This window comes from Chelonia mydas, chromosome 1 (assembly GCF_015237465.2).
Source record: "Chelonia mydas isolate rCheMyd1 chromosome 1, rCheMyd1.pri.v2, whole genome shotgun sequence".
NCBI lineage: Eukaryota > Metazoa > Chordata > Testudines > Cheloniidae > Chelonia > Chelonia mydas.
In genome coordinates, this window is record NC_057849.1 from 1,675,127 (window position 1) to 1,686,952 (window position 11,826).

Sequence of the window (11,826 nt, forward strand, 5' to 3'; positions counted from 1 at the left end):
GAGGACGCTTCCGTCTTAGAATTCACAGTTACCTATCTCTTGCTGAGGAGCTCACCTGATCGACAAGCCCCATGCAAGGTGGGTGTGGTGGACAGAGAGTAAGTCTGTGGTCCTTTCCGCTCTGCACAACCATGAGAAATCCAAGGACCCTTGCCATCAGTGATGAGTTTGTTCAAGAATCACTGGCCAAAATGTCATTTTTTTCTGTGCACCCCTGCTCATCCCGCCTAATGGCTTCCAGCCCCAAGGTGGTGCATTTCAGTGGCACAGTGAATCCTTCAGGATGAAAGAGTTATTGTCTGTGCAATACAAGGCCAAATTCTGAGACCACGACCCGTGCTGTGTTCAGGCCCCATTGAAGCAAAATTCCTCTTGGAGAAAGAACAGACGTCAGGAGCCAACTGTGTGTTAATGCACAGACCCCGTCCTCTTTTATTTCAGGACTCTGTCTGTTAATGGGGCAGAGGGACAGGGGCACTTACCTGACTTTTAACTGCTGGAAAGCTTGGAGGTGTTATGGCTCCTCACTCGAACAATAATGAGCGTTTTTAACCTGGGTAACACATACTTTCTCTGAGCTTCATTCCAGAAGTCGGCTGAATTGTTATGCCTGAAGCTTTCAAAAAACAATTCTGCTGGAAGCAGACACCCAGAATGGGAAATCTCAGTCCAAACAGCTAAAAACTGGAACACGTATAAGCAACTGAAAATGAGGTCTTCTAATGGAAGGTGTCAGACAGCCTTGAGTATAGGTTATGCCACCAGCACCACCTGCAACGGCCAATCCATTTGTGAATCCCATTCTTCTATGCTCCTCTCTCCAACAATGTTGGCAGCAAGGAGTTCTTCAGGCCAAATATGAATTATGTTAGCAATTATCTTTTCTCAATGTTATAAGTTCAGACTTTCAATTTAATTAAATGTTCCCTTGTTCATGTTATGAGACACTCTAATTATAAATGCCTGATCTACTTTCTTTATCAATAGATCCATAGGGTTTAAGGTCAGAAGGAACCATTTGATCATCCAGTCTGACCTCCTGTAAAACACCGGCCCATTAAATTTCACTCAATTACCTCTGTATTGAGCCAAAAGACTTATGTGTGACTAAGACCTGGTCGACACTAGGATTTTACATCAAAGATTGATAGAGCCATGGAGTTATAAGGGAACAAAAAGGACAGCTAGTATATCCTCCTGACATGATACAGGATTTGTTTTGTCTTAGTCATCTAAGACTGATGGCTATTCACACCTCTTTGGAAAACCTCCACAGAAGGAGCTTCCATGACTTCCCTTGGAGTCTGTTCCATTGGCCTCCTGTACTTCAAGTTAGGAAGATTTCCCTGAAACTTAATTTATATTTGCTATGCTGGAATTTGAACCCATTGCCTCTTCTCCTGCGCCTCTGTGGTAAGGCAGAATAAAATTACTCCACCTTTTGATGGCAGCCTTTCAAGAATGGGAAGACCACTCTCATGTCCTCCATTAATCACCTCTTTTCCATATAAACATACTGATTCCTTCAGCTTGCTCATACAGTTTGCATTCCATTCTTTGCATAACATATGTTACTTGCCTATGGATCCTTTCCAGGTTCTCTACATCCTTTCTATACATTGGTGATCAAAACTGGACACATGACTCCAATTCAGACCTAACCAGCACCGAGTAGAGGAATAATATCACGTGGCATGACTTGCATGTTACACTTCTGCTAATGTAACCTAACATTGCTTTTGTCTTTTTTGAAACAGCAAAAAAATCCACACCTTAGAAAGATGTAGCTATATCATAGAATAATGGAACTGGAAGGGATCTCAAGAGGTCATCAAGTCCAGTCCCCTACACTCATGGCAGGACCAGCACCATCTAGAACATCCCTGACAGGTTTTTGTCTAACCTACTCCTAAGAAATCTACAATGATGGACATTCCGCAACCTCCCTAGTTTCCCTAAGCACCCTGAAAGTCAGGAAGCTTTTCCGAATGTACATCCTAAACCACACTTGCTGCAATTTAATTCCATTGCTGCTTGTCTTCTCCTCAGAAGTTAGGGAGAAAACTTTTTCTCTCTCCATGTAACACCTTTTAGGTATTTGAAAATTGTTATCATGTCCCTCCTCAGTTTTCTCTTTTTCAGACTAAACAAACCTAGCTCTTTCAGTCTTCCCTCAGAGGTCATGTTTTCAACACCCCGAATCATTCTTTTCTCCAGTTTTTCCAGATCATTTTGAATGTTTATCCGATTCTCCAGAGGAGTGGCAACCCCTCCCAATGTGGCATCATCTGGAAACTTAATAACTTTACTCTCCATGCCATGAACTAAACAGCTGATGATAGGTTTCAGAGTAACAGCCGTGTTAGTCTGTATTCGCAAAAAGAAAAGGAGGACTTGTGGCACCTTAGAGACTAACCAATTTATTTGAGCTTAAGCTTTCGTGAGCTACAGCTCACTTCATCGGATGCATACTGTGGAAAGTGTAGAAGATCATTTTATACACACAAAGCATGAAAAAATACCTCCCCCCACCCCACCCTCCTGCTGGTAATAGCTAATCTAAAGTGATCACTCGCCTTACAATGTGTATGATAATCAAGTTGGGCCATTTCCAGCACAAATCCAGGTTTTCTCTCCCCCCCCACCCCCCGCCCAACAAAAACCCACTCTCCTGTTGGTAATAGCTTATCTAAAGTGACCACTCTCCTTATAATGTGTATGATAATCAAGGTGGGGCATTTCCAGCACAAATCCAGGGTTTAACAAGAACGTCTGGGGCGGGGGGTAAGAAAAAATAATGCGAAATAGGTTACCTTGCATAATGACTTAGCCACTCCCAGTCTCTATTCAAGCCTAAGTTAATTGTATCCAATTTGCAAATGAATTCCAATTCAGCAGTCTCTCGCTGGAGTCTGGATTTGAAGTTTTTTTATTGTAATATCACAACTTTCATGTCTGCAATCGCGTGATCAGAGAGATTGAAGTGTTCTCCGACTGGTTTATGAATGTTATAATTCTTGACATCTGATTTGTGTCCATTTATTCTTTTACGTAGAGACTGTCCAGTTTGACCAATGCACATGGCAGAGGGGCATTCCTGGCACATGATGGCATATATCACATTGGTGGATGTGCAGGTGAACGAGCCTCTGATAGTGTGGCTGATGTTATTAGGCCCTGTGATGGTGTCCCCTGAATAGATATGTGGGCACAGTTGGCAACGGGCTTTGTTGCAAGGAGAGGTTCCTGGGTTAGTGGTTCTGTTGTGTGGTATGTGGTTGCTGGTGAGTATTTGCTTCAGGTTGGGGGGCTGTCTGTAGGCAAGGACTGGCCTGTCTCCCAAGATTTGTGAGAGTGTTGGGTCGTCCTTCAGGATTTAGAAAAGCTGGACGTGCACAAGTCTATGGGGCCGGACAAGTTGCATCCGAGAGTGCTAAAGGAATTGGCGGATGTGATTGCAGAGCCATTGGCCATTATCTTTGAAAACTCGTGGAGAACGGGGGAAGTCCCGGATGACTGGAAAAAGGCTAATGTAGTGCCCATCTTTAAAAAAGGGAAGAAGGAGGATCCTGGGAACTACAGGCCAGTCAGCCTCACCTCAGTCCCCGGAAAAATCATGGAGCAGGTCCTCAAGGAATCAATCCTGAAGCACTTACACGAGAGGAAAGTGATCAGGAACAGTCAGCATGGATTCACCAAGGGTAGGTCATGCCTGACTAATCTAATAGCCTTCTATGATGAGATTACTGATTCTGTGGATGAAGGGAAAGCAGTGGATGTATTGTTTCTTGACTTTAGCAAAGCTTTTGACACGGTCTCCCACAGTATTCTTGTCAGCAAGTTAAGGAAGTATGGGCTGGATGAATGCACTATAAGGTGGGTAGAAAGTTGGCTAGATTGTCGGGCTCAACGGGTAGTGATCAATGGCTCCATGTCTAGTTGGCAGCCGGTGTCAAGTGGAGTGCCCCAGGGGTCGGTCCTGGGGCCGGTTTTGTTCAATATCTTCATAAATGATCTGGAGGATGGTGTGGATTGCACTCTCAGCAAATTTGCGGATGATACTAAACTGGGAGGAGTGGTAGATACACTGGAGGGCAGGGATAGGATACAGAGGGACCTAGACAAATTGGAGGACTGGGCCAAAAGAAACCTGATGCGGTTCAATAAGGATAAGTGCAGGGTCCTGCACTTAGGACGGAAGAACCCAATGCACAGCTACAGACTAGGGACCGAATGGCTAGGCAGGAGTTCTGCGGAAAAGGACCTAGGGGTGACAGTGGACGAGAAGCTGGATATGAGTCAGCAGTGTGCCCTTGTTGCCAAGAAGGCCAATGGCATTTTGGGATGTATAAGTAGGGGCATAGCGAGCAGATCGAGGGACGTGATTGTTCCCCTCTATTCGACATTGGTGAGGCCTCATCTGGAGTACTGTGTCCAGTTTTGGGCCCCACACTACAAGAAGGACGTGGATAAATTGGAGAGAGTCCAGTGAAGGGCAACAAAAATGATTAGGGGTCTGGAACACATGACTTCTGAGGAGAGGCTGAGGGAACTGGGATTGTTTAGTCTGCGGAAGAGAAGAATGAGGGGGGATTTGATAGCTGCTTTCAACTACCTGAGAGGTGGTTCCAGAGAGGATGGTTCTAGACTATTCTCAGTGGTAGAAGAGGACAGGACAAGGAGTAATGGTCTCAAGTTGCAATGGGGGAGGTTTAGGTTGGATATTAGGAAAAACTTTTTCACTAAGAGGGTGGTGAAACCCTGGAATGCGTTACCTAGGGAGGTGGTAGAATCTCCTTCCTTGGAAGTTTTTAAGGTCAGGCTTGACAAAGCCTTGGCTGGGATGATTTGATTGGGGATTGGTCCTGCTTTGAGCAGGGGGTTGGACTAGATGACCTCCTGAGGTCCCTTCCAACCCTGATATTCTATGATTCTATGATTCTATGATAGGTTGTAGATCCTTAAGAATGTGTTGGAGGAGTTTTAGTTGGGGGCTGAAGGTGACGGCTAGTGGCGTTCTGTTGTTTTCTTTGTTAGGCCTGTCCTGTAGTAGGTGACTTCTGGGAACTCTTCTGGCTCTATCAATCTGTTTCTTCACTTCTGCAGGTGGGTATTGTAGTTGTAAGAATGCTTGATAGAGAACTTGTAGGTGTTTGTCTCTGTCTGAGGGGTTGGAGCAAATGCGGTTGTATCATAGAGCTTGGCTGTAGACGATGGATCATGTGGTGTGGTCAGGGTGAAAGCTGGAGGCATGTAGGTAGGAATAGCGGTCAGTAGGTTTCCGGTATAGGGTGGTTTTATGTGACCATTGTTTATTAGCACTGCAGTGTCCAGGGAGGGGATCTCTTGTGTGGACTGGTCCAGGCTGAGGTTGATGGTGGGATGGAAATTGTTGAAATCATGGTGGAATTCCTCAAGGACTTCGTTTCCATGGTTCCAGATGATGAAGATGTCATCAATATAGCGCAAGTAGAGTAGGGGCGTTAGGGGACGAGAGCTGAGGAAGCGTTGTTCTAAGTCAGCCATAAAAATGTTAGCATACTGTGGGGCCATGCGGGTACCCATAGCGGTGCCGCTGATTTGAAGACTGGACTTCTACATAGAGTGCTTCCGCCGACGTGCACGGGCTGAAATTGTGGAAAAGCAGCATCACTTGCCCCCTAAACTCAGCCATGCGGAACACAGTGCCATCCACACCCTTGAAACAACTCTGACATCATAATCAAAAAGGCTGACAAAGGAGGTGCTGTTGTCATCATGAATAGGTTGGTTTGACATGTTCTGTTCTTGACAAATCCATGCTGACTGTCACTTATCACCCTATGGTCTTCTAGATGTTTGCAACTAGATTCCTTAATTATTTGGTCCATTATATTACCTGGTACAGAAGTTAAGCTGACCAGTCTGTAATTGCCTGGGTTGCCCTTTCCCCCTTTTTATAGATAGCCAAAATATGTGCTCTTATCCAGTCTTCCAGAATCTCCCCTTTCTTCCATGACTTTTCCAAGAGAACAGCTAATCCCTCAGCTATCTCCACAGTCAGTTCCTTCAGAGTATTCTTGGATGCATTTCCTGAGGCTGTGGTGACTTGACGACATCTAACGTGTTCAAGTAACATTTAACTTGTTCTTTCCCTATTTTGGCATCTGAACCAACCCCATTTTCATAGGCATTCTCTTGGTTAGGTGTCCAAACACCACCAACCTTCTTGCTGAACATAGAAACAAAGAAGTCATTAAGCACCTCTGCCATTTCTACATTTTTTGTTATTGTTTTCCCCTTTTCATTTAGTAACAGACCTACCCTGTCCTTGCTCTTCCGCTTCCTTCTAATGTATATGTAGCATGTTTTCTTCTTACCCTTTATGTCTCTAGCTAGTTTGATCTCATTTTGTGCCTTGGCCTATCTAATTTTGCGCCTACATCCATGTGTTATTTGTTTATAGTCCTGCTTTTAAATTTAACCTTGTTTCACCTTTTTGTAGGATCCTTTTTCTTTTTGATCATTCAAGATCTCCTGGTTAAGCCATTGTGGTCTCTTGCCATACTTCCTGTCTTTCCTATGAAGTGAGATCGTTTGCTCTTGTGCCCTTAATAATGTCTCTCTGAGAAACTGCCAGCTCTCTTCTATGGTTTTTCCCCGTAGACTTGCTTCCTGTGAGATATTACCGACAAACTCCCTGAGTTTGCTAGAGTCTGCCTTCTTAAAATCCATTGTCTTTATTTTGCTGTTTTCCCTCCTACCCTTCCTTAGTATCATGAACTCTGTCATTTCATGGTCACTTTCCTGCAAGCTACCTTCCACTTACAAATTCTCAACCAGTTCCTCCTTCTATGTCAAAATCATATCCAAAAAAGCCTCTCTCCTGGTAGCTTTCTCCAGCTTCTGGAACCAAAAAAATATCTCCAATACATTCCAAGAACTTGCTGGATAATCTGTGCCCTGGTGTAGACAGCATGAGATGAATTCTCCCATCCACCTAGCTACCACCTCTCAGGGATTACCTCTGCTATGGGAGAACCCCTTCCCTCTGTGTAAGTCGTGTCTATATGGAAGTGCTATTGCCTCATCTATGCAGCATTTGAAGTGTAAACAACCCTTCAAGCAGATCTTCCAGAAAACATCCAGTCTGGATCTGCCAACATGGGGAATGGGAGAATCCCACACTTCCCCTCTCAGTGTGTGCTCATGTTTAGGCACCCTCAGTGCTAACTATTTGACCCTAATTTCAAGCTGGAATTTGCCTGGCTTCAGTTTCCAGCCCTTTGGGCGTCTTGCTCAGCATTTCTCTGGTAGCCCGCTATTACCCAGAGTTTCCTCCCCATGAAAGTCTCTGCTTGGGCATCTTAGTGATAAGTGAAGGAGATATACATGTTCAAGTCTCATGATCCCGCTTTTTCTCCATCCTCCAATCATTTTTGTGGCTCTTTTCTGCCCCCTCTCCAAGTTTTCAACATCTTGTTTGAAATGTGGACCACAAGACTGGATGCAGTTTGTTTCACCCCAACATCCTTTTAGGCTACGGTGTCGCACTGGGAGCTCATGATGAGTTGATTGTCCACAATGTCCCCTGAATCCTTTTTAGGGTCCTTGCGTTCCATAATACAGTGCTGTCGTGTGGGGGTCTGACCTGCATTCCCTGTTCCAAGAGGATCAATTTGCATTTGACTGAATTGAAACATTTTGTTTACATGGGAACCACTTTCCAAATTCTCCAGATCAATCACTATGCCTGCCCTGGCTGCCTCATTGCGACTATTTTCCCAATCTTTGGGTCATCCACAAATTTTATCTGCAGTGATTTTCTACTTCCTTCCAGACCATAAAATCATAGAATATCAGGTTTGAAGGGACCTCAGGAAGTAATTTAATCCAACCCCCTGATCAAAGCAGGACCAATCCCCAATTAAATCATCCCAGCCAAGCCTTTGTCAAGCCTGACCTTAAAAACCTCAAAGGAAGGAGATTCCACTACCTTCCTAGGTAACGCATTCCAGTGCTTCACCACCCTCCTAGTGAAAAAGTTTTCCTAATGTCTAAGCTAAATCTCGCACACTGCAGCTACAGACCATTACTCCTTGTCCTGTCCTCTTCTACCACTGAGAACAGTGTAGATCCATCTTCTTTGGAACCCCTTTTCAGGTAGTTGAAAGCAGCTATCAAATCCCCCCTCATTCTTCTCTTCAGCACACTAAACAATCCCAGTTCCCTCAGCCTCTCCTCATAAGTCATGTGTTCCAGGCCCCTAACCATATTTGTTGCCCTCTGCAGGACACTTTCTAATTTTTTCACATCCTTCTTGTAGTGTGGTGCCCAAAACTGGACACAGTACTCCAGATGAGACCTCACCAATGTTGAATAAAGGGGAATGATCACATCCCTAGATCTGCTGGCAATGCCCCTACTTAATTAGGCCAAAATGCCATTGGCCTTCTTGGCAACAAGGGCACACTGTTGACTCATATCCAGCTTCTCAGACACTGTAAGGCCTAGGTCATTTTCTGCAGAACTGCTGCCGAGCCATTCGGTCCCTAGTCTGTAGCGGTGCATGGGATTTTTCCGTCCTAAGTGCGGGACTCTTTACTTGTCCTTGCTGAACCTCATCAGATTACTTTTGGCCCAATCCTCTAATTAGTCTAGGTCCCTCTGTATCCTATCCCTACCCTCCAGCATATTTACCTCTCCTCCCAGGTTAGTGTCATCTGAAAATTTGCTGAGGGTGCAATGCACAACATCCTCCAGATCACGTATGAAAATATTGAATAACCTCGCCCTATAACTGATCCCTTCAGAACCATACTACAGAGAGCCCCATATATTGAGAAAGGCCTATTGAGAACAGCTTTCTGAGCTCCATCATTTAGCAAGTTTTCAGTCCATTATGCATGTTCTCTACTGATATTGTAAAGTATTAACTTTTTCTACTCATTATTTTCCCCTACTAAATCAAATGCTTCTGAGAAATCAAGGTGAGTTGCATCTGCGTTGTTCCCTTGATCCACCAAATGTGTACCCTTGGTGAAGCAACGTGTACTTTCATAAAAGTATGAAATCAGTTTTATTTGACAAGATCTGTTTTGCATAAACCCTGTTGGATTTTTTTTGAACTAATCCCTTACCAGCTTGTCCATTGTTTCTTCACCTTGTCAGTTCTTTTATAAATAAACCTTTCCCTTTATTTTTTAATACTTCCCATTTAACAGAGGAATGGACATAAAACTTTTCTAGGACTTCTCTTGTTGTTAATATACTGAATAACCTCCTTTTTATGATCCATAGCCCTGCCAAACATAGAGTTTTCCTGCTGTTCTAATGCCCATATCAGTTTTCATAACTTACCATTTCTATTCTTGGCCATCTATTTAACCTTTTTCTCTTTGGTACATATTACTTCCCCTCCCCCCAATTGCTGCCTTCACTTTACCATTGAACTGGGTTTTTACCCAGAGTTGTTCACTTTGTTGACTGTGGAATCATGAATTTTCCACTATCTAATAAGCTGTTCTCAAAGAATCACCAATTTTCATTCATATTTTTGTGTCTAAATTTTTCCTCCCAATCAGTTTTGCTGACAATTTGCCTCAGCCTTTGGGAATTAGTCCTCTTGGAGCACTAAGTGTCTATAGTTGGGAACTGGTTGGGAACTGTCCGTTTGAATGTAAATCAAATTCATTTTTTAAATTTTCCTCTCCTATATCACATGATCTCTTCTTTGTCTCTTGTGTCAAGTAAAGAGTCCCAGACTTTTCTATCTCTTTCCATATGGCAACCTCCCCTTTTCTCAAAGCCTGTCCTGGAAATCCCTTTTATATATTCATATGTCCTTAATAGAGACTGGGTGACCAAAATTGAACACACATCCCAAACATCTTATTCTTCATTCCATATCTTAGGGATCTCAGCATTGCTTTTATTTTGTTCACTGCTGCAAAGGAGCAATTGTTTCTCTTGAGCTGCTATTTATGGCACCCAGGTCTTTTCCCTGAGGTATGCTCTCGTTGGGATGTTTCTCCCAATCTATGTCTTGGGAAAAGTTTGGTTTTTTTCACTCTCAGATTTTGAGCAACTGCATGAATGGGGAACTCCCTTCAGTATGGACTCCCTATCCTGGCTCTCACTGGATTAAGGAACAATGACGGATAAACAGTATCCAGACTTGTGTTTCCTGCTGGTGTCTCTTAAGGTTCTCCACCACAAAGTGTGGGAATTATTAACGCAGAGAACACCACAAAATATGGAATTGGATTTAGTAGGATCATTGTTCATAGTTATTTCCTCTGAGTAATTAAAATGTAATTTTTCAGTGTGTTCAGAGAGATTAATGTGCTTCTCCCATGAGAACAGCCTCCACTAGTATATGCAGTATATCACATTAACGTTGTCTCTCCATTCAGGCATTTCTACTGTGACCATCACCCGAGACCCTGGGAACACACAGAAAGTGAGAGGAACATATTGTACACGCAGGAGACAGCCTTATGCCTCAGAGTTGGACACCTTCTCCCCTGCTCCATGTCAGAATCCAACACAACCGACTTCACCAACCCCTCCACCTTCATCCTGCTGGGCATTCCTGGCCTAGAGGCAGCCCATGTCTGGATCTCCATCCCCTTCTGTGCTATGTACACCACAGCCATCTTGGGGAACTTCACCATCCTGTTCATCGTGAAGAGGGAGCCGAGCCTCCACAGTCCCATGTTCTATTTCCTCTTCATGCTGGCCATCACCGATCTGGTCATGTCCACATCCACCCTGCCCAAAATGCTGAGCATCTTCTGGTTCAATTCCAGGGAGATCAGTTTCAGTGCCTGCCTCACCCAGATGTACTTCGTTCACTCCTTCTCAGAGATGGAGTCTGGAATCCTCGTGGCCATGGCTTTTGATCGCTACGTGGCCATCTGCCATCCCTTGAGACATTCCACCATCCTGATAAACTCTTTGGTGGCCAAGATCGGCCTGGCCGTGGTGCTGCGCAGTGTCATACTAACATTACCCTACCCCTTCCTGGCAAGGCGCTTGCCATATTGCAGAACCAACATCATCCCCAACACCTATTGTGCACATCTAGCTGTGGTGAAGCTGGCCTGTGCTGACATCCGCATCAGTAGTTACTATGGCGTGTTTGATCTTTTCTCTGTGATCGGAGTAGATGTGTTTTCTATCACCGTGTCCTATACTCAGATCCTCCGGGCCATCTTCCACCTTCCAACAAAGGATGCCCGGCTCAAAACTTTTGGGACCTGCGTCTCTCATCTTTGTGCCATCTTTGCTTTGTACATCCCAATTTTCTTCTTCTCTCTTACACAGCGGTTTGGCCACAATGTGCCACTGTATTTACACATTCTCTTTACCAGTGTGTACCAGGTGGTGCCCCCTGTGCTACACCCCATGATTTACGGGGTGAGGACCAAACAGATCCGGGGCAGGCTGCTCCAGCTCTTTACTCATAAAGAGACCTAAATATTTTCTCCTTGTGCTCTGGCTCTCAGATTGAGCTTTGTGCAGAGCTAGTTGGTGCATGGTGCTGGGGCCTCTTCCTTGGATCACTTACTGGACAGAGAGAGAGACACTGTACCCTTTTCTGTCCTTACTGTGCTGTGTCAATGTGATGATTTGGGGAATCAGTCTATGTATGCTACACTGGGCTACCACCTGTCTAATCGCTCATAGGTGGATCCCTGAAATTACAATCTTACCCCATCTCTTCTGTCAAGCCTCAACCCTGTTGTGTGTCCAGGCCCAGTACGAGCTGCCGGTGAAGGAAAGAGGCAAGGCTGCCGTGGCTGGAGCAGCAGAAGAAACCCTCAGCTCAGGGTCTGCAAGCCC

The 11,826-nt window shown here is 44.6% G+C and overlaps 1 protein-coding gene across 1 annotated transcript; it reads left to right on the forward strand.

Moving 5' to 3' along the window:
- The first annotated feature begins 10,512 nt into the window (after window positions 1-10,512).
- On the forward strand, window positions 10,513-11,460 carry LOC119565129 (olfactory receptor 52E4-like). The gene has a single exon (XM_037889553.1). The coding sequence runs from the start codon at window positions 10,513-10,515 to the stop codon at window positions 11,458-11,460; it is 948 nt and encodes a 315-aa protein (XP_037745481.1).
- Window positions 11,461-11,826: the final 366 nt, after the last annotated feature.